Source organism: Ictalurus punctatus, chromosome 23 (genome assembly GCF_001660625.3).
Source record: "Ictalurus punctatus breed USDA103 chromosome 23, Coco_2.0, whole genome shotgun sequence".
Lineage (NCBI taxonomy): Eukaryota > Metazoa > Chordata > Actinopteri > Siluriformes > Ictaluridae > Ictalurus > Ictalurus punctatus.
The window spans coordinates 10742193-10765407 of NC_030438.2; the positions used below are offsets into that span (position 1 = coordinate 10742193).

At 38.7% G+C, this 23215-nt stretch overlaps 1 protein-coding gene across 1 annotated transcript; it reads right to left on the reverse strand.

Moving 5' to 3' along the window:
- Positions 1 to 955: 955 nt before the first annotated feature.
- slc35b3 (solute carrier family 35 member B3) lies at positions 956 to 23196 on the reverse strand. Its single transcript, XM_017452843.3, has 10 exons — positions 22688 to 23196; positions 21940 to 22167; positions 12376 to 12497; positions 9914 to 10068; positions 9195 to 9302; positions 8708 to 8805; positions 7506 to 7598; positions 3096 to 3207; positions 2932 to 3001; positions 956 to 1555 (listed from the first exon to the last, which is right to left on the reverse strand). Exons 2-10 carry the CDS (start codon positions 22150 to 22152, stop codon positions 1405 to 1407), a joined length of 1122 nt encoding a protein of 373 aa, XP_017308332.1. The 5' UTR covers positions 22153 to 22167; positions 22688 to 23196; the 3' UTR covers positions 956 to 1404.
- Between the last annotated feature and the right edge of the window lie 19 nt (positions 23197 to 23215).

Here is a 23215-nt window from a genome sequence, read left to right on the forward strand (position 1 = left end):
CAGTGACCAGTATGAGGGAGTGTGAGAGCGATGACACCAAATTTAACACACCTTCTCCCCATTCACACCTGAGACCTTGTAACACTAACAAGTCACATGACACCGGGGAGGGAAAATGGCTATTTGGGCCCAATTTGGACATTTTCACTTAGGTGTGTACTCAATTTTTTGCCAGCGGTTTAGACATTAATGGCTGTGTGTTGTGTTATTTTGAGGGGACAACAAATTTACACTGTTACACAAGCTGTACACTCATTTCTTGTCATTTCTTCAGTGTCATCACATGAAAAGATAAAATCAAATATTTACAAAAATGTGAGTGGTGTACTCACTTTTGTGAGATACTGTATGTTATCTTTCACCTAGAAATAGGACCACATTTACTATCTCTGTCCCTCTATACGTTGTCATTGTAGTATGGCAACATCTTGTGTAGAACTCTTTTTTTTCCCCTCTTTAAAAAAACAAAACAAAACATTTATTTATTATTATTATTATTATTATTATTATTATTATTATTTTTTTTTACAATTTTATTTGTAATGATTTTGAATAAGTTTTTAAAATGCAGTGATTTGGCACAATTCACTGATAAATGAGTTAAGTTGGTTATGCTGATGTGTATAATTTGCTGGCAGTGTTAAAACAAGAAGTGGTATTGCTTACAACAATCATTCCTCTTTCTCTCTCTCTCTCTCTCTCTCTCTCTCTCTCTCTCTCTCTCTCACACACATACACCTAAATTAGGTCTAAAACCAAACCCTATGAACAATGTTGGTTTTCTTTTAAGTGCTATCTTATTCCAGGACTCCTAATCAAACAAGCCCTGGGCTATTGGAGGGGTAAACATCTGAGAAGCTGCTTGGCAGCCTTTCAACTCTCTGAGCTGCAGCTGATGGATAAGAGATGCCTGGCAAGCTACACACATTTAGGAAAATGCATCAAACTGCTTGAATAAACTTCTCTGTTTGTTTTTAATGTAAAAAGAGCTACCCTTTCACCAAATAAATGGATAGCAAATATGGCAGTTGACATACACTGTCAAACATCAGCCTTTTAAAGAAAAAGTAATGATACTTGCAGTTATATTGTTCAATCCCAGATGAAAAAAAGAACAGAAAAAAAGAGAATAGAAAATGACAAACTTTTGTGAGAAAAGATGCCATCAGCTAGTGGCACACTCAGGTGAAAAACAAATGATAATGATTCCTTTTCATCAAACTCCAGTTCGCACATGATTAGTAACACTTCTGCTGCTACACAGTCCGAGTCCTCTCCAGTCAGCCAACTTCGCCAGACTTCATGTTATCAAGTCCTTGTTAAATGTGTGGAGGTCTGACTGTTCCCACAACACTGGTGTAACTGGGTGGAAAAGGCCATAAAGTTTGGTCAGAGGTCAGTAATTTACACAGTCTGAGAGAGCAATCGGCCTTTCCTGCTGCTGAGCACTCGTTTCCATAACTCTGCCAGTGGAGGAAGCTTCATTTTTTCCTTGTTTTTGCTGTAGACATTAAGGAAGATCCCAAAGACCACCAATAGGCCTCCCCACACATACCTGAACGAGAAACAGTAACATGATATACAGTACAATAATAATAAACACCACACTCCAAATAACACCAAATAATAAAACCCATCTCCCAATGTTGACCATTAACACAAACTTGGCATAAAGAAGAAAAAAGAACATGACAACAATAATTCCGATTTACTGCAAAGGACTACAATGGGAAACTATGTACACTAAAATTCTTTCAATTACAGCGTTTGGTAGATTCTTGTTTGTTAGAACCCCAAACAGACCTATAAAATGCATTCACACTTTACACAAATGAGTATGCATATGATATAGTCAACTGCAAATATCTGCATATTCTATGACTTCTGGTTTTATCCATAAAAGATACTGAATTACTCTTCGTTAAAAGTGCAATGTGGTTGAATCCTGCAGCAAGATGACAATTCAAAGCAAAATTAACAGTTGATATGATGTTTTGACATGACCCTCTCAGTCTCCAGACCTGATCTGATAAAGGCAGTGTATGCTATCCGGCAAAGTTAAATCAGATATTATGTAAGGAGAAGGTGATAAAGAGAAAATTATAACAGAACATTCATAAGAGTAGACAAAGCATACATTTATTAGCTTGTTGTCTAGTTCAATGCATTAATGCTGATTAATGAAAATAAGTGACTACTCAAATCCCTGGGGAGGGATTCCTCTGCTGATGACTCTGCAAATGTCTTTGATGACTGCATCTTTATATTTGCTTGAGCTGCTATTTATTAGTATAAGTTATGTAAGTTCTCTGAGTTTTGCACTGGACAGTTCTGTATTTTTCTCGGTTTTCCTCACGGTTTCAGCAGCTTTGTGTGTTTCTGATTCATAAAAAAGTCACTTTATTCAACTAGCAATAACAGTTAATAACCAGAATACACTGATGACCAGGATACATCCTTTAATGATGTATGTAGTGTAGCAGGTGGTGAGTAGTGCATGCTACTAGTATGCTCATTCACCATGAAACATATGATGCACTTGGAAGGCTTGTGTTAAACATTCATATGTGATTCTTCTTTCTCTGGTTGGTAGACAGCAAAGAAAGAGGCTGGTGGCTACTTTCTCACAAGTACTACTATCTAGTATTAGATCTACAACTTGTCCACCAGGAAAGTACAAATAAGAAAATGGATAACCTGGACCTGATATGTTTGTCCCAGGGTACTCATTTGTCCACCCCTGATTTACATATCACCAGAAGCACTTTCAAACTGATAATTTTGTTTTTATGATCAATTTCTTCTAACATACACATATTTGACCATCATTTGACCATATATAAACACACATATTCTACTGAATTGAAATGATAAATGTATGCTCATATGTCAGTTTTGCTGCAATGTTCATGCTCCAGAATGCTTACTTACTGAAAAGTGAAAGGTTTAGAGAAGAACAAAAAAGACAAGACAATCGTCATGGCCTTTCTTCCTGTGGTCACTAAACAAACAAACAAACAAAAAAAGATCACTTAATTAAAATAATCTTTTTGATTAAAACTAGTTTTAGAATAGAGTAGATTGGCACGTCTCACCTGTGACTGCAACTAGAGCACCAAAAAGCTTTATCAAAGCCAGAACAAAGGAGATGCCAAAGTAACCCGTCAAAGAAAAGAAGAACGCATAGCCATATGTGGTCACTGGATTCTAAAGAAACCAAAAAAAAATCCAAAAAACAAAATTACATGTATCTCAATCAAACCTTCATTACAGACAAGTCTGATTTGACTCCTGCCACAAGAGAGCATGTACATTTTTGTATATGAAAGGTAGTCTGGAAAATCCCACTGGTCAATGCTGTGGCTAAATACTGAAGAAAAATCTGGTTTCAACCATTTTTAAATTGGGGTTTTCTGCCTATAATGTATTACTTATCTTCTATTTTAAGAAAACAAATATAGTGGGTTCAGAAAGTATTCAGACCCCTTCAGTTTTTGCACACTTATGGTGTTATAAATTTAATTAATAAAAGATTCAATTTACTTTTTGGCATTCATCTACACAATAATCCATAATGGCTAAATGAATGAATTTTTTTTTTTTTAATTTTTGATACATTTATTATAAATCAAAACCTAAAATGTAGTATTTTGAGTCTTCATTCAGCACTTCATATAAGTAAGTAAGTATTTTAATAATAAATAAGAAGTATTTTAGACACTTTAGCAGCAATTACAGCTTCAAGTCTTCTTGGATAAATCTCTACAAGCTTTGAACACCTGGATTTGTCCAGTGTCTCATTCTTCCTGGCAGATCCTCTCAAGTTCAATCAGGGAAGCATCGTGATTTGGCTGAGTCACTCAAAGACATTCAAGGACTACTCTGTATTTGGCTGCATTCATCCATCCCTTAGTTATGACCATTCAATTTTGTAATTCTCCCTGTCCCTGCCACCGAGAAGCAGCATGATGCTGACCACCGTGCTTCACCATTGGAATGGAATTAGCCAGCTGTTGATCAGTACCTGGTTTGTGTCAGACGTACTGCTTGGAGTTTAGGGATGGGCCCTGTCTTTATTTTTTTGACATTCAATATTTCTAATTATTAGGCAATTATAATGTCCTATTAAACATTAATAGGAAATTTTTTAGATATTTCTAATTTTATTTATATATATATATATATATATATATATATATATATATATATATATATATATATATATATAGTGAGAGAGAGGGAGAGGGAGAAATCCATAAAATTTGTATGTGCAATTGAAATAAGCAGTTAAATTTACAGCATAATCTGTGCCTAAAAATGTCATCACCCAGTCTGAATACTTAATTAAATGAGACATTTCATTGTTTGATTTGTAATACATCTGCATAAAATTCTTAAACATGTTTTTGCACTGTCATTATGTATTATTGTGTAGAATGACATAAAAAACAAAAACATTTATTCCATTTTAAATTAAACCTATAATAAAATGAAGTGTGCAAAAAGTGAAGAGGTCTGAATACCTTCCAAAGTATTCCAAAGCCATTGTACAGTTCAACATAAATATGTAGAAATGTTTTTATTTATCTTATAAACTTGTGTATGTTATCTGACTGCAGAGATGATGCCAGGAAAATAAGGAACCAGTTTAACAAATGTGGCTGTAAGAATGGCCAGCCTGGCTATGTTTTTTTTTTTTTGCTAACTTGCTAGCTAAGTGTGCTTTCCTTATATTTCTGAAGTTGTTGGGCAGCTACATGCCATAGCAAAACAGACATGATCATAATAGATTCAGTTTGTGAATTGTCTAAATACTAGAAGTCATATTATCTGTGATGCACACTTACAGTGCATCCGGAAAGTATTCACAGCACTTTTTTTTTCCACATTTTGTTATGTTACAGCCTTATTCCAAAATGGATTAAATTCATGATTTTCCTCAAAATTCTACAAACAATGCCCCATAATGTCAACGTGAAAGAAGTTTATTTGAAATCTTTGCAAATTTATTAAAAATAAAAAACAAAAAAACACATGTATATAAGTATTCACAGCCTTTGCCATGACACTCAAAATTGAGCTCAGGTGCATCCTGTTTCCACTGATCATCCTTGAAATGTTTCTACAACTTAATTGGAGTCCACCTGTGGTAAATTCATTTGATTGGACATGATTTGGAAAGGCACACACCTGTCTATATAAGGTCCCACAGTTAATGCATGTCAGAGCAGAAACCAAGCCATGAAGTCCAAGGAATTGCCTGTAGACCTCCGAGACAGGATTGTATCGAGGCACAGATCTGGGAAAGGGTACAGAAACATTTCTGCAGCATTGAAGGTTCCAATGAGCACAGTGGCCTCCATCATCTGTAAATGGAAGAAGTTTGGAACCACCAGGACTCTTCCTAGAGCTGGCCGCCCGGCCAAACTGAGCGATCGGGGGAGAAGGTCCTTAGTCAGGGAGGTGACAAAAAACCCGATGGTCATTCTGACAGAGCTCCAGTGTGTCTCTGTGGAGAGAGGAGAACCTTCCATAAGAACAACCATCTCTGCAGCACTCCACCAATTAGGCCTGCATGGTAGAGTGGCCAGACGGAAGCCACTCCTCGGTAAAAGGCGCATGACAGCCCGCCTGGAGGACTCTCAGACCATGAGAAACAAAATTCTCTGGTCTGATGAAACAAAGATTGAACTCTTTGGCCTGAATAGCAAGCATTATGTCTGGAGGAAACCAGGCACCAGTCATCACCTGGCCAATACCGTCCCTACAGTGAAGCATGGTGGTGGCAGCATCATGCTGTGGGGATGTTTTTCAGCGGCAGGAACTGGGAGACTAGTCAGGATCGAGAGAAAGATGAATGCAGCAATGTACAGAGACATCCTTGATGAAAACCTGCTCCAGAGCGCTCTGGACCTCAGACTAGGGGAAAGGTTCATCTTCCAACAGGGCAACAACCCTAAGCTCACAGCCAAGATAACAAAGGAGTGGCTCCAGGACAACTCTGTGAATGTCCTTGAGTGGCCCGGCCAGAGCCCAGACTTGAACCCGATTGAACATCTCTGGAGAGATCTGAAAATGGCTGTGCACTGATGCTCCCCATCCAACCTGATGGAGCTTGAGAGGTCCTGCAAAGAACAATTGGAGAAACTGCCCAAAAATAGGTGTTCCAAGCTTGTAGCATCATATTCAAAAAGACTTGAGGCTGTAATTGGTGCCAAAGGTGCTTCAACAAAGTATTGAGCAAAGGCTGTGAATACTTATGTACATGTGCTTTTTTTGTTTTTTTATTTTTAATAAATTTGCAAAGACTTCAAACAAACTTCTTTCACATAGTCATTATGGCATATTGTTTGTAGAATTTTGAGGAAAATAATGAATTTAATCCATTTTGGAATAAGGCTGTAACATATCAAAATGTGGAAAAAGTGAAGCACTGTGAATACTTTCCAGATGCATTATACATTGTAGAGACAGAAGTGGACAAATTTGTAGTATTTGAATGTAAATCAAATAAGGTAAACAGAACAACACTAACTGAATTAGTTAGCATTTATTTCAGCATCGATATAAGAGTGAACACTGATCAGTCAAGTCAAGAGTGATGCTGCGGATGCCACAGATCCTGCAATTGCCGTGACTGACATTCACCTCAGGTGATGTGATGTGGATGATATTCATGGTCAGCGTGATCGCTTGTTTTCCATCACAAACTTATAATCTTTGACAGAGTTTTTTTTTTTTTTGCATAAATAGGTTACAAATGTAGGCAGGGTGTTTGTTTGGTATTCCCGTTTCCTCAGGATAATAATAAATCAGGTTACGATAATTCCAATTTAGATAATATACATAGAAAAGACAGCAGAGTAACTGAGGACTCCAAATATAGTTTAAAATGTAAATATAACAAATGTTAGTCATTTACAATGGTTGATTTCCCTTTTTAAAAAACTTAATTAAGGGCACTATGATTAAAGATGGAATGATTGCTGGATGGGTGGGACTCCTAAATAGCATGTCAGTCTGTAGGCTACAAATAAAGGTCTGCAGCCATATTTAGTATGTATATATAATTACTTATAACATATAACATTGTATGCAAATTAAATTAAATAAATAAAAGTTGCTTTTAGACAATCAGTGTAGTCGGAATAGAATCTTTAAATGCAATTTTCTCATAAAAATATGTTTCTCGTTTGCATGTGCCTCAACCAAAAGTAAAGTTATGGCATTTTAAAATCTGGTTACCTTTAAAAGTGAAAAACTTTTTCACAGATTTGAAAATGCTATAACTTTACTTTTGTTTGAGGCACATGCAAAAGAGAAACATATTTCAGATCAGCCTGTAGTTTTCAGAACTATATATAGTACAAAATAGTAGAAGGTTCCCATGGCCCTCACACAAATATGTATTAGTTATATTTTATTAACAACTTACAAAACTGGATTAAAGTATTTTAAACAGTGTGTTCTGTGGCTTGTATTAGTTCAATACGTCCAAAACTGACCTGAGCACAGAAGGCCACAGCAGGTCCCAGCCCTCCCATACACAGAAGGCCCAGCAGAATGTACACGAACCCAATAGAATAGGAATACAACACCTTCAACACACACACCCACACACATACAGAAAGAGAGACAGAAACAAAGATTAGAGTTAAAGGGGAACTATTATGCAAAAATCACTTTTAAATTGCATTTGAACATAAATCTTTTGCAGCGGAGTTTGTACACAATCACCCTACAATGGTAAAAATCCACTCACTCCTTTTTCTTCCCCAATAAATCATAAACAGTGTCTCAAAATGAGCCGTTTTCATTTTCGCCCTTACGTGACGTCACGTTAGAACAAGCCCTGCCCAGGGACTCTATTAGCATAGATCCTCCCCTGAGTGAGCTGCACACAGTCCGCCATGTTCTCCACGCTGCAGCAGCTACAGTGATGAGCTTCAGTGATAGGCTACAGTGATAAGAAGAATGTCTCAGCTTCGTAAACGTTGTACGTGTTCTGTTGTTGGCTGTAAGAATGAACATAAGAGTCTTCATGTACTCCCGGCATCATTCACTTGTGAATGAGGGTCAATACAAAGCAGGATTTGCTAAAAACTTGATTCCCAAGAATGGATCAGTACTAACTGTTCATGATCCAGCTTTATATCCAGAGGATGTAAGTATTGCACTTTATATTTTATGAATGTTTGCAATTCGCCTTTCCGAATGAGCTCCACGGGTAATGCGGCCTAAAGTTACCATTGTCTCTGTTCACGGAGACCAGAGCTATGTTGTCATTTTTATTTTTAACCCGAAAATGCTTACTGTATGTATACTTCATAACAGCACCTTTATTATGCACAATACAGTAAGGTGATTGTCTTTTTGAAAACTGTGTACGTTTTGGGCGAATCATTTTAGCATCTGAAGCACGAGCTGTAAAGGCACATCCGCTGTAGTATTTGAAGGATGAGCTGTAAAGGCAAAGCCCTCTTCCGGAAAGGACTTTTCTGTTTTTGCTTTCCTCCCAAAAAGGGGCATTTTCAGCATGGTATAATAAATGATCCGTGGGGGATTTTGAGCTGAAACATCACAGACACATTCTGGGGACACCTGTGACTTATATTATAACTTGTAAAAAAGGCTCAAAATAGGTCTCATTTAAATGACATGATTAATGTTCTGTGCTTTCGGGACAACCACTACTGGGTAACTTTACCATTTCTGAGTTTGATCCATTGTGCAGCTTCATGGCTTTTTCCTGCACATTTCCAATAGCAGCATCAGCACAAAGTGCCAGGGAGATAAGGATAACCCCTGTGAAAATCAGACACATCACAAACAAGTTTTATATACTTTTGCATGATGATAATAATAATCATGATTACTTTTAGCAAGGAATTATCACAATTACTTATCCAATTTAACAAGAAAATTATTTTCTTTCACACGTATTAAACGAAACCAATAAAAAGCTTTTTTAAAATATACATTAGTAGTACATTATACACCTGCAATCCTTCACATGGATAAATCTCTGAATCAAAAAAAAAAAAAATCAGGAACATAATTAAAATATGATTAATTGGGAAACCCTAGTTGTATGTATAATTGTCGTTCACAGGTCACTGTCCTTGTACAGTCCTCTAGTGAATAAAAATGTTACTTTATTGCAGTGTGTTGAACATGGATGATCAGCACACTACCTGTCACATTGAAGTTTGGGGCAACCTTGCTGTCGGCCAGAGTAAACCAGACGAGGCCAAGACTCATGCACAGAGCAGCTATCACGTCTGCAAAATTGTGCCGTTTCCCTGCAACACAAACCATCACTGTAAAAGAAAAATATATTCAAACAGGTCACCCAGAACCAGCACCTTTGGTGCTTTGGGGCCTAAACAGGAACAGAAAGTAATTAATGATCTTCTCGTCTTGCTGGGCAATGGTTTGGCATCCATTCATAAACATTGTTTGATTCACAAAGGCCTTTAAAAGCTCCTATTAGCCATGGACATCAGTGTCCATGCCGAATTCCCTAAATAAGCAGCTAGTGATGCTCTTGTAAATCTTTTGTGCTGTAGTTGGGTAGAAAGCATTGAATGGAAAGAGAAAAGTAATTCCTTCAGATCAGAAGCTGAAAGCAGCTACCATGACACTAGCTGCAGGTTGCATCTTTGAAGAACTTCAGCAATGGAGAAAACATTCCTTCATCAGTGCAACAACAGAGAGAGAGAGTGAGATTGAGAGAAAAAAAAAAAAAGAGTGAGAGGAAAAAAATGTCTTTCTTCCTTTCCTGGATGGCCTCCTCATTTGTATAAGAAGAATCTTTTTATCATCACAATTCAATATTTTGATAAAGATGAACAAAGGACACGGTGAGCAGCAGCTGACATTTTTTCACTCACAGACCTACGTTGTCATTTACCTTGTATGAAAACTCCTCCAATCATAACTGGAATGAGTTTGCAGCATTTGAAGATGACTTGCGTTGGGTAGTTCAAGTATCCCAGTGATGTATTGGAGAGGCCCATGGTCCCGACTGTTAGAAATGCTATGATCATGTATGTCTTTCCTGGGATCCTGAAAAAGTTGTTCAGAGGAAAACAAAACGGTTCTGTATGGCAGCTACATTGGTCCCCTTTTTTAATCAAAGTACATGAAGGCATTTTCCCAATGCACAATTTGTAAAATTACTCAATCTTACATGCTTGCACTGGGCCACAATCTGAATGTAGGCGCTTACCCCAAGGATTTGCACATCTCCAGGGTTATCAGATGCAGCTATAATGATTTTCTGATCTGTGTACTCTGTGTATTTTGATATCTAACCTGTGAGTTTTATTTGAAATACAAAAATACACTTACTCGACTATCGAGTTCACTAGCTAAAAATTTTCAAACAAATGCCTTATCTGTTCAGCATAAAAAAATTAATAATCTAAAACTCCATCAATCCTGAATACTTTTTAATCTTATATACAGTGTTCCACTACAGGAATTTTCCCCAGGCACTAGGGACTTTTGGAGGTACACCAGGGTCTAAATTAAGTTCTGGGTAAAATACTTCCCCCTCGCAAAGTCCCTACTCGGGAGATGGTACTCTTTTAAAGTACCTTTAGCAAAGGAACTTTGTTTTTTGGAACTTTGAAGTCTGTTGCAGTGCATACAGTAACAGTTGTTTACTGCGAATTGAATCACCACAATGGAATTTCTTAAAAATACGACAGATGGACCGACGACAAGGTTCAGGCCTTATTAAGTATTTATGCCGAGGACGAAATACAGCGGGAACTGGAAACGGCAACCCGCAATGAAAAAGTATTACTTAAAAATATCATGTCGGTTAAGTGAGCTGGGCATTGTTCACACAGGAAAACAGTGCAGAGAGAAGCTTGTGCGCACGTTCGTCTCAGTCATCTCAGCAATAGCTGATAAAATCCGCTTACTTTAAGTCTAGCATTAAGAGCATTTTAAATTCTCTTTACTACCACTGCTCGTCTCTTTTCTAGCGTTTTCTCAATTTCTCAAGCAATACATCACAATCAACAGCAGCCTGTATCTCCTCCGTGCTTCTTGTTGTTGCAGTGTCATCAGATTTCAGAAAATATACTGTCCGTTTTTAAAACATGAACCTATATCCAAAGATTTTTCAAAAATCACTCTCTGACCGGGAATCGAACCTGGGCCGCAGCAGTGAGAGCGCAGAATCCTAACCACACCACCAGTTTGATTGAGGTATACTCTAAAATCTATATTTTTTGTTACTGTTCAAAGGTTTGTGTTCCAATCAAAGCCTGCTACGTGTTTTTATGAGCCGAGCAAACATTTTACATCATTAAAATCAGCTTAATTTGTGTCAATAATCAGTTTGATTGTAGCATACTTTGAGGCTTCATATCCTCACCAAGGGCTTGTCGTGCATAGTCATACGTCACCGGACTAATTTCCTTAATCTTCATAGAACTTTAGACTGCGATGGAAACGCAGACAACAAGGTCTGGAGGAACCAAATGGTCCCTTGAAAAAAGTTCCTCCAGTCTCTTATTACTGCTTGCTGTTTGCTTTGTTTACATGCCTGTCCCTCTCTCTCCTCATTGGCTGTGACTGTAGCCGGACTATATTTAACATAACTGTCTAGTTATATGGTAAAAATGCACAAGCTCTTATAGGTTTCCTTTCCTTACTGCTAATTCTGGAGATGTGCTAAATAGCTGGTGTGTGGTGGGTGTTCTGGCGCACTATGGCTGCAGCCGCATCATCCAGGTGGAAGCTACACACTAGGGTGGTTGATGAGATTCCCTTCCCATACTATGTAAAAAGCTTTGAGTTCCTAGAAAAAAAGGCTATAAAAATGTAAGGAATTATTAATTATTATTAATGTATTGATGAGCTTCCTATAGATGTAATCTTAATATTAACAATTTGCCAAAGTAAGCTGGACTGTCTGTAACAATCAATAAAATCTATAGACCATTACTGCATGTTAATTTGCAATGTGCCCTTACATCATCAACAAGCCTAACAGACCAGAGCCATAAAAGCAGGAATATTGCCTCTTTCTATATTTCTCTTCTGACTGGCTGCAGTCCTGCTTTTTTCATGTCTGAAGTTGGGGTGTGATAATAGCTGAGGTTTCTGAGCTGGTGTATGCATACATTTGCAAATCCAACCTGCCACCCCTACGCAGCATTGACATCAAATTACAAGATTGTCAGTGAGACCCACGGCAGCCCAGGCACACCTCATTTTAAAATATTTTTAAAATATTTAAAATCTCTCCCCGACTCAATAGTATCTATAGAATGTTTGTGTTTGTTCATTTGCATTATAATTTTTGCATATGATTAGCATTTCTTCTTTCAGTCAGGTTGCATTTGCATTTCCTACCTTCTCCTCTTGTCCTGAGTAAGCTGCAGCTCTATCAGGCCAAACATGGAATAGAACCCAAACTGAACCAGAGTAAGGTACCAGCCAAAGGGTTTAAAACCCTCTACTGAGAAAATAAGCTCCTGTATAGAGAAGAGACAGAAATTTGAACAATGAAAACTTTATTTGAAAACTATCAACATATGGATCTCGCACATCAAACTTTAGGGCTTTGGTGCTCTACATCACTGCAGATATAATCATATTCATGGGAATCACCGTCACCAAGCTCTTCATGAGTTTATACAGGTGAGCTAGTGGAAACACTACACTAAATCATGATGCCATTCCGTGGTCTTACAGAAGCAGACCTGCAAAGACTTGTAATATACATTCACTAGCCTCTTTATTAGGAACACCTGTACATTCATCTAATAATCCAATTATGTGGCAGCAGCACAATGGATAAAATCATGCAGGTCATGCAGGTCAAAATCATACAGGTCAAGCACTTCAGTTAATGTTAACATCAAACATGGGAATTAAATTTCGGTGACTTTGACTATTCCATGGTTGTAGTTGCCAGACAGGCTAGTTTGAGTATTTCAGAAACTGCTGATCTCCTGGGATATTCATGCACGGCAGTTTCTAAAGTTTACACAGAATGGTGAAAAAAACAAAAAAAACATCACGTGAGTGGCAGCTCTGAAGGCAGAAATGCCTTGTTAATGAGAGAGGTCAGAGGGGAATTTTGGGACTTGTTTGCTACGGTATCTCAGACAATCACACTTCACAGCTGTGGTGAGCAGGAAAGCATCTAAAACCAAGTTCACACTACACGACTTTCAACGTCGGCAGATCGCTGTGCTGTGTACACCACACGCCTTGCTGTCTTGTAATCGGGAGTCTTTAAGTTGGGTTGGTGTTCATATTATGTGATTGATAGACGACAGGGGGTCACACACTACACGATCTACAATGACTCGGTCACCCGACAACTCTATCTGGTGTCCAAACTACGTTGTGCCATGAAAATACACACGAGAAGTGACTTGGTTATATGATGTGAAAACCACGTGCAAAACAGGTGTTGTTTATTTGGAGATGAATGTAGGACAGAAACAAGCATTGCAAGCTGTTTGCGTGATGATTTGTGCTGAAGAAACCCCAAAAAGGAAAAGACAAAGAAAGTGGGTGAAAGAATGTCTTCTTTGAATGTTAAAAAGTTGCAAAGCTTCTCCCATTTATGCTACTGCCATAGGTTTCGCAGGTTTCCCCTCCTCACGGTGACCTCACACCTGCATGAAGTTGGCCCCCTACCCAACGCAAAACGTCGGCAAAATAGTCTCAATCGTTTGTGCTCTGTTTGTGCCGTAAACATGTTTGTTTGTGCTGCTTCGATTCTGGAGATATCAAAAGAATATTTATAGGTCATTCTGGGGTGACTCAGCCCCCCATGTTCCAAATTCACTCCAAATAGTCTCAATCGGTTGTGCTGGTTTGTGCCACTAAAAGTTTTGTTTGTGCTGCTTTGGTTTTTAAAATATTAGGCATTGAATTATGGTGCGGTGATGTCACCAGCCCCCCACATGCTCCAAGTTCATTCCAAATAGGCTTGTTTGTTTGTTTGTGCTCCATTTGTGCTGGTTTGTGCCGTAAACATTTTCATTTGTGCTGCTTCGGTTCTGGAGATATTAAAAGAATATTTATAGGTCATTCTGGGGTCACTCAGCCCCCCACATGCTCCAAATTCACCCCAAATAGTCTCAATCGTTCGTGCTTCGTTTGTACCGATACAAGTTTCGTTTGTGCTGCTTCTGTTTTTAAAACATTAGACATTAAGTTCTATGAGATTACGTCACCAACCCCCCACATGCTCCAAATTCAAACTAAATGTGCCGAATGTCTTTTTTTTTTTAAACAACAGTTGAAGTAACAAAGTAAAATCCAAACGACAAAACAAATCACATTAAATAGTCGCATTCACTTTATATTTATATATATGTATATATATGTGTGTGTGTGTATATATATATATATATATATATATATATATATATATATATATATATACACACACACACACACACACATATGCACACACACACACACACACATACAGTATCTCACAAAGGTGAGTACACCCCTCACATTTTTGTAAATATTTGATCATATCTTTTCATGTGACAACACTGAAGAAATGACTACAATGTAAAGAAATTTGCTACAATGTAAAGTAGTGAGTGTACAGCTTGTATAACAGTGCAAATTTGCTGTCCCCTCAAAATAACTCAACAAACAGCCATTAATGTCTAAACTTTCTTGTGCATCATCTTTGAAAAGGCTTCCTTCTGGGATGACAGCCATGCAGACCAATTTGATGCAGTGTGCAGCGTATCGTCTAAGCACTGACAGGCTGACCCCCCACCCCTTCAACCCCTGCAGCAATGCTGGCAGTACTCATACGTCTATTTCCCAAAGACAACCTCTGGATATGACGCTGAGCAAGTGCACTCAACTTCTTTGGTCGACGATGGCGAGGCCTGTTCTGAGTGGAACTTCTCCTGTTAAACCGCTCTATGGTCTTGCCCACCGTGCTGCAGCTCAGTGTCAGGGTCTTGGCAATCTACTTATAGCCTAGTCCATCTTTATGTAGAGCAACAATTCTTTTTTTAGATCTTCAGAGAGTTCTTTGCCATGAGGTGCCATGTTGAACTTCCAGTGACCAGTATGAGGGCGTGCGAGAGCGATGACACCAAATTTAACACACCTGCTCCCCATTCACACCTGAGACCATGTAACACTAACAAGTCACATAACACTGGGGAGGGAAAATGGCTAATTGGGCCCAATTTGGACATTTTCACTTAGGGGTATATTCACTTTTGTTGCCAGCAGTTTAGACATTAATGTGTTGAGTTATTTTGAGGGGACAGCAAATTTACACTGTTATACAAGCTGTACACTCACTACTTTACATTATAGCAAAGTGTCATTTCTTCAATGTTGTCACATGAAAAGATATAATCAAATATTTAAAAAAATGTGAGGGGTGTACTCACTTTTGTGAGATACTGTATGTGTGTGTGTATGTATGTATGTATGTATGTGTCATAAATATATAAGTATATTTTATATATATATATATATATATATATATATATATATATATATATATATATATATATATATATATATGTGTATATATATATATATATATATATATATATATATATATATATATATATATATATATATATATATATATATATGTGTGTGTGTGTGTGTGTGTGTGTGTGTGTGTGTGTGTGTGTCTGTATGTGGAAACTTAATGACTTAAATGACTCAATGAATTAAAAATTATGCCAAAATGATTTTACTTGTGAAATTGAATTACTGTGTACTATCAAACATCCTTTGACACAAATAATGGACCTTTAAAAACTTAAACACTTAATACTGACAAGCCACTATCTGTCTTCAAACCAAGACTTGAGTCAAGCCCGACTTCCAGAAAAGCAGAGACGACTTCTTCAAGCAGGAGTAGGAAAACAAGGGTGTGTGGCCTAGAACAAAAATATTTGAATTTGTGAAAGTAAATTTAAACAATGCAATCAGTCTTTTGTGTATAACACATCGTGTGGGCATATTTTGTTTTTTTCTGATATTCCTGTCACTCCACTTCTCAGGTCGTCGTACATCTCCCAGATACATGGAGACCTCCTGCAGTAGGCCACATAATGTCCAAGAGCATCCTGGGTTAAGCCTCCTCTGAAAGCAATGACTGCCCTTAAAGTAAATCTCTCTCCTTGGAGCATCAGATTGGAGGGAAATTCACACAAAGAAAATTCTGTGGAGGTGCTTCCCAGGTTAGTGTCAATCTACTCAGCAGCCCTCTGCATGTAGACCTGTGCATTCAGACACTTGTGATTGTTTTCACTAGCTGGAGGAGGTTGTTGGAGTCCTCACCACAAACAATATTTCCAAAAGTTACACTATCGCAGAAAGCACAACATAAGTATTGACAAAAAGCATCAAATGCACGTGTGTTCAGCACAGAGATTCTTGATTCCTGAGTTTAACAGGCTGTTGATTATTTCCATTTTTCAATAGTTCCACTTTGTTCCCCGTCACGGATGGATCTGCATGGAGCCATTCAGGACAAGGAGCTCTTTTTGGGTGGAACCACTAGGCCTCTCTAGTTTTCAACAGCGTCTTCATCTGTTGGATGGATGTTTGTGACAGTGTCAGACTTCCCAGAACAGGAAGCATCCATTTCTGCTTTTTCATCTACACTGTAAGTTGTGGTGGGTAGTGGATTGGCTCCTGTGATGATCACTGTTGCAACAGCTGCATCTTCTTCACTTTTTTTGTTTTGCAGAAAAAATTAGCATATTGCCCTCAATGAAGGACAGATGTCGAGCAATGAATCGATCCACCCGAATAGGCAAGTTTTCATGCTTAAAGAGCCCACATTTGATGTTTTTTAACTCTGCTTCAACATTGGCTGAACTTGCGCTGATGTTGGTGCTTCGGAAGTGAGGGATCATTACCCCTGTCCACAGTGGTAAGTAACTTGCAAGCCAGATTATATTGGGAATAATCTCAGGGAGGAAGTGCATATTATCATGATCACCATTAGCAATGGCAAGTGACCTGCTCTCCTCACATATGTCTGTCACCGCCTGCCGTTGGTCTGTCTGTGTTTGGTCAAATGGATCCACTTCTTCCAGGTCCTCACTGTCTACATCTGGAATGATTACACACTCTTCTGCAATTCGGGCGTTCAGGTATTTCTTGCATCTTTCTGATATAAGGGGGGCTCCACAACAGTAATACTGCATAGTAGCTCTTTTGCATTGTCCATGGATTGTGACTTGAGAAGCTGTGCCATTGACCTCACAAAGAAATCTTTAATGTGATGTGTTTTCTTCTTCAAGCAGTCCCACTGGCAGATCATCTTGATGCAGTGTGCAACAAAACAAGGTGGCAGTTTTGCTGACACTTCACCAAGTAAGACACCACAACACTCATTGATGTAGGTCTTCAGATCAGGATGAGGAGTAAAAGCCTTGACCAGAGCTCTGAGCAAAGCCAGAGAAAAGTCACTCACAACAACTTTTGGAATTGGTCCACCTGCACGTATCCATTCTGTCAGCCAATGTGTTATTGCATTAACATTGTGTCTCTCTGACAGCATTTGCACCACTGGGACACTTAAACTCTCATCCCCTGCCAGAACACCCTGATATAAGAAGGTGTGGCCAGACATGCCATTTGGTCTCAGTAGTTTCCTCACCATTGAGCCAGCTGCATGAAAACTCATAGTGGGGTTAGTAGACTTCTTTGATAATGACTTGTACATAAACATTTGTGTTTTGACTACAGTAGTGACAGAAGAACTTGTCCAGTCCAATGTCTTTAATGCTACCACTGTGAGGTTCACTATATTTTAACATCTGCAGTGACAAAATAGGATCCTTGTCACCTAATTCTAAGTCATTTCTCTCTTGCTTTGCTTTGCACAGGGTGGCCAAATTAGGAAGATGGCTTGGCTCAGGATCTCCAAAATCCATCAGCTTTGTTGCCTCTGATGATCTCCATACATGGGGTTCCATTCTACCCTCACAGTTCTTTGGCTATCTGCACATGCAAGTTACCAGACATCGCACGCTTGGAACAGCCAGTGTGCAGGGAGTCATCAGTGTTTTTAGTTAAACAATTGAGCACCATTGGGCTGTTAATTTCAGGGTCTCTGTCACATTTTACGTGAATGTGGCAATGATATTCCTTACAGTTGCCTCTGATTTCTATGAATTTCTCTGAGGCTGATGGATAGACCTTGGCTCTTTTAAAGACAAATGTGCAGGGGCTTTTCGCTGCTTCCCAAATGTGATGATTTATCACATGTCCAGATGCCAGGCTTCAAAATTGTGTATTCCCTTTTTTGTGTTTTAGAGAACTTGTTTTTGTATTCAACTGTTTTGGGCATGAATTCAATCCATTTCTGAAATGGAACTTGAAGATCAAAAGTCCAGCAATCTTTTGGTCTATGGGACAGGCACCCTGGCTCAAAATCAGTGTCATCACTACTGCCACTTATGTCATGATCACTTTCATAAATAAACCCTAATGCAGTCCAGATGTTGTGTCTGTTCAATTTAACAAAAGTATATAGAGCCTTTGCAGTGATCTTGTTTTCTAGCTGCTCAGTAAGCTCTGTCCAGATGCTATGACTAGAAGTAGCTATGTTGCCATTTTGGAATATGGCCTCTTTTGATGAACAGAGGACTGTGAAAATTGAATCCCTGTCGACTGCTGATTTATTGGGCATCTGGCATAAGCAAAACATAATTACCCACTGAAATAATCCTGATGCAAAAAAAATGTCATATACAGTATAAACTTGTTTTCATGTATTACTGTATTTGCCAGAATACAAGGAAAATATAATATAGTAATAATATCTTATAAAATAAAATCTTATATTAGGACCAATATGGTAATGTTGACCCCTAGATGCACAACGTATTCAAAAAACTAACATGGGTACCATGTGCAGCTGTAATTAGCATTTCATAACTCCATTAGCCATATTAGTACTAGCAATGAGTTTTCTGTTCAATAAACACTGACAATCTTAGCTCTCTTGAATGTTGTACCATTATGATTGAAGTTAACTAATAATATTGTAACTGACAGTGTTAAAAAATACACTGGCCAGAATTTTGATTTAGTAACTATGTCGACTTTTCCTATACTAACAACACTAACTTCCACAAGAGCATCTTGAACAGAAGTGTCACTTACACCTAGTGGTGGCAGTGAAGTGTGACAGATGATTCTCCTTGTAAATAAATGAAAAGTTCAATCATGAGAGACCAGTGAATGAAGTAAAGAGAATTGTTTATTGAACAAATGATGATATGATTTGTCTTGAAAAAGTCTTCGGCAATTTGACTCTAAAAGGGTGCTCACAGCAAGGAGATTTTCGACTATAATTCAATGTCTAATATTTTAAAAACGGAAGCAGCACAAACTAAACTTTTATCGGCACTAACCGGCACAAACAATTGAGACTATTTAGGGTGAATTTTGAGCATGTGGGTGGCTGGTGACATTATCTCATAGAACTTAATGTCTAATATTTTAAAAACGGAGGCAGCACAAACAAAACTTTTATCTGCACAAACCAGCACAAACGAAGCACGAACGATGGAGACTATTTCGGGTGAATTTGGAGCATGGGGGGGCTGAGTGACCTCAGAATGACCTGTAAATATTCTTTTAATATCTCCAGAACCGAAGCAGCACAAAGAACATTTTTTACAGCACAAACCAGCACAAACGATTGAGACTATTTTGCCGACGTTTTGCGTTGGGTGGGGGACCAACTTCACGCAGGTTAACCTCACCCCATGATTTGCTCTCTCATTGGCTGTAGCTCATTGCCACAATCACTGCCAGTGACGACACTTTTCACACCACAGGATGTGGAGTTGCCCGACAGCTCCAGATATTTAGCATGCCAGGTATCTCTCTGGCCTCAGCAATGTGTTGGCGAGCCTCTGCGATGAGTCGTTGAGTAGTTCACACATAATGATCGACTGCCGATTGGCGAGCACTGATTGATTGCTGATTTGCCAACGATCAAAGGGTTTTTGTTGCCGAGCTCGGAGACTTGAAAATCGGGCTTAAAGTTGTGTAGTGTGAACCAGGCTTAAGAGTACACAACACTTCAAATCTTGAAGCAGATGGGCTTCAACAGCAGAAAACCACATCAGGTTCCACTCCTGTTAGCCAAGAACAGGAATCCAAGGCTACAGTGGGCACAGGCTCACAGTTGAAAATCGGAAAAAGACCAGGCAACATTATGCATTGCTTTGAATTTATGCACCAAAACTGGACAGTTAAAGATTAAAGACCAAAAAAAATCACATCATATTTTTCCAGTCTTCAACAGGTCAGGTTTTGATGAGGCTAAGCCCATAATAGCCCAAGATTCCTGTTCTTGGCTCACAGGAGTAGAACCTAATGTGGCCTTTTGCTGTTGTAGCCCACCCACCTCATGGTTCAATATTCTGTGCATGCTGAGATGCCTTTCTGCTCATCACAGTTGTAAAGAGTGATTATATGAGTTACTGTATCCTTCCTGCTATCTGGCCATTTTCCTCTGACCTCTCTTATCAACGAGGTGTTTCTACTCACAGAACTGTCAGTGTCACTCAGTGTCACTCAGTGTAAACTCTAATGATTGTTGTGTGTGAAATTCCCAGGTGATCAGCAGCTTCTGAAATGCTCAAACCAGCACATCTGGTACCAACATCCATGTCACAATCAAAGTCACAAAGATCATACTTTTTCTTCATTCTGATGTGTTACCTGAAGCTCTTGACCTGTATCTGCATGATTTTATGCATTGTGCTGCTGCCACGATTGTCTGATTAGATAACTGCATGTAATGTGCAGGTGTACCTGTGTTCCTTATAAAACGGACAGTGAGTGTATTGAGAACTACTCTTCACCATGCATATTCAGTAACTGCTAGTGCTAGAAAAGTTAAAGGGCAGGTAAAGTTAACATAATCGCCTGCTGACTATGGTGCTCACAACTAAATGCACACAGGTGAATGAAATGTAAAGCAAAATCATAATGTAAAATCAACACAGATCTAAAGATGGACTGGAATAAAGCAGTCAATTGCTGATGTTGCCTTGCTTGAAGATTTGGCACAGCTTTGTGCAGTGTTTTAGGACATGCAGGAACTTCTTTGCTGAGAGTGATGAGCACTTTCAATTGCCGAGTGCAATTTTAGCTCACCTCTGCCAGCAACACACCTCACTTTTGGGGAGGCCACACAATGCAGCAGTAGCATCGCCATGCACACTCAAGGATTTTTGCCACAGGCACATTTCTATGAAAAATTGGAGACAGGTCTGGCATTTCCAAACCAACTATAAGCTGAATAACAACACGTCTTTCACACGTCCATTCATATTGCTCACACTGCAACACATTATATTTCCAAAGAGGGTAGCATAAAGGACAATAATAATAAGGGATTTTCACATTGTTAAAGGTTTTCTAAATGTAATTGGAGCAATAGATTGTACACACATAGCCATAAAGTTATTTACCATATACGTAATTTGGTGGTGTATCTTTAGGTAATTGTGCATGGCAGTGTGCAAAATGATTTAGAATGTATAGGATTCATTGACATGCATTGTATATGTGATGAATGACAATTTTCCAATGTGTACTGGCAATTCTTACACACGGAATAAGAACTCGTTATATATGTACGCTATAATAAATTAGACTCCAGGTTACTGCAAGCTTCTGCTGGAAAGTAATGCAAAACATCAGAGAAATAAAAGTGGCTTGGTTTGAGGTCATGTCTATCCTGTGTTCACATGAAAACTCTATGTTGAGTCAATCAACATATGTTTATGTGCATCCATAATTACATAAAAATAAATTGTGTTAAAACCTTACAGGCGAGAGACATGCTACATTTATTATAAATGCATATGGGAGAACAGGGATTCATTTCAGTGCTGGGGGGAGAACAGAAAATCGTACCTGAAGGTACCCATACATGAGGTAAAAGAGAAACACTCCTGTCACGCAGATGAAGAACTGTGTGGGAATGTTGAAACTGCTCAGGTTCACCCCTAGCACTCTGAGCTCCTCTACGGATTTGATATGCGGGGACATCGCCTCAGTGGAGGAGGGTATAGAGATGGAGATGTGCTTTCGGGAGTTATAGTTGATTAAGCTGAATTTGGAACTCATTGTGTCTGTAGCCACCTGTGGATTTACAAATATCATCATCAACATCATGACATGTCCTTACTATACAAAGGACTACATTACTGTTTTGGGGTCATTTGGGATGTGGGCAAAATGTAATAACCTGAAATGAGAGACTTGTTCACATTGAATGAGTATTGTGTTATTATAATGTGCTGTGGATACAAGGTGATTTCAGGAAACACTGTCCATGTGCAATACTTTAATGTAAATCTCTTATTTCTCAGATCAGTCAGGTTCAACTAAAGTAGAGTACCTCACAACAATTAAAATAAATAAGGAATCAGTTAGGATTTCCATGTGAAGATTCACTATTACTCATATAATGTAATTGTATTTACTCAAAATCTGTGCCATATGGTGTCAAATGTCCCAGTTAACCTAAATCAAATAGCTCTATTTTATCTATTCATACCACTAGATTTCGGATTGGATTGGACTTGAGTAAAGGCTGGCATTAACTCTGTGATGGTACTCAAACATCGCTCTCTCTGGCTGGCTGGAAAGGGCAGCTTACCTGAACTAAAGACAGTAGGCAAATTGGTGTCGATTCGTGGAAAGCATCAGAGGACTGAAACGCGCCTCTGCTCTCAGGCTATTAAGTGGCCTGTAAAGAAGCTGGACAGCCAGCCATGACCACTAGCTACAATGTCCAAACATCATTATGTTATTCATTTACCAAAATACGGAAGAGACAGCTGGCTGGGTGACGGTACGCAAAACTGACACGCGTGCCACCTCATCATAAGGAAAGAGAAACGTTTAGTAGAACCAGTGAAGCAAGTTCAAAGCTAACTGGCTACAAGGCTACACAAAACTTCCGGGGTTGAAAGCAGCTGGTTAGCTCCATCGCTACCGTTTTCCCCAAATTTAAGACGAAGACCAGTTTAGTCGCCAACGCCAATTCTCTCCATCCATGCAGTAATGCTGTGATATTTCACGCTGTCGAAGCTGTTATCTACATAACACTCGAATACGGATTTTGCGTTAAACGCATTTCTCTTCCTGGTACAGCCGTGTCCCGGCGGTGATGTGCGCATGCGCA

Bases quoted from the DNA above. Each gene is read 5' to 3' on its own strand.
- slc35b3 (XM_017452843.3), bottom strand. From the start codon at position 22,152: ATGAGTTCCAAATTCAGCTTAATCAACTATAACTCCCGAAAGCACATC. The intron at 12,498-21,939 runs GTACGATTTTCT...TTCTCTATACAG, and splicing joins TCATGTATGGGTACCTTCAG to GAGCTTATTTTCTCAGTAGA. The intron at 3,002-3,095 runs GTGAGACGTGCC...TTGTTTGTTTAG, and splicing joins TGCTCTAGTTGCAGTCACAG to TGACCACAGGAAGAAAGGCC.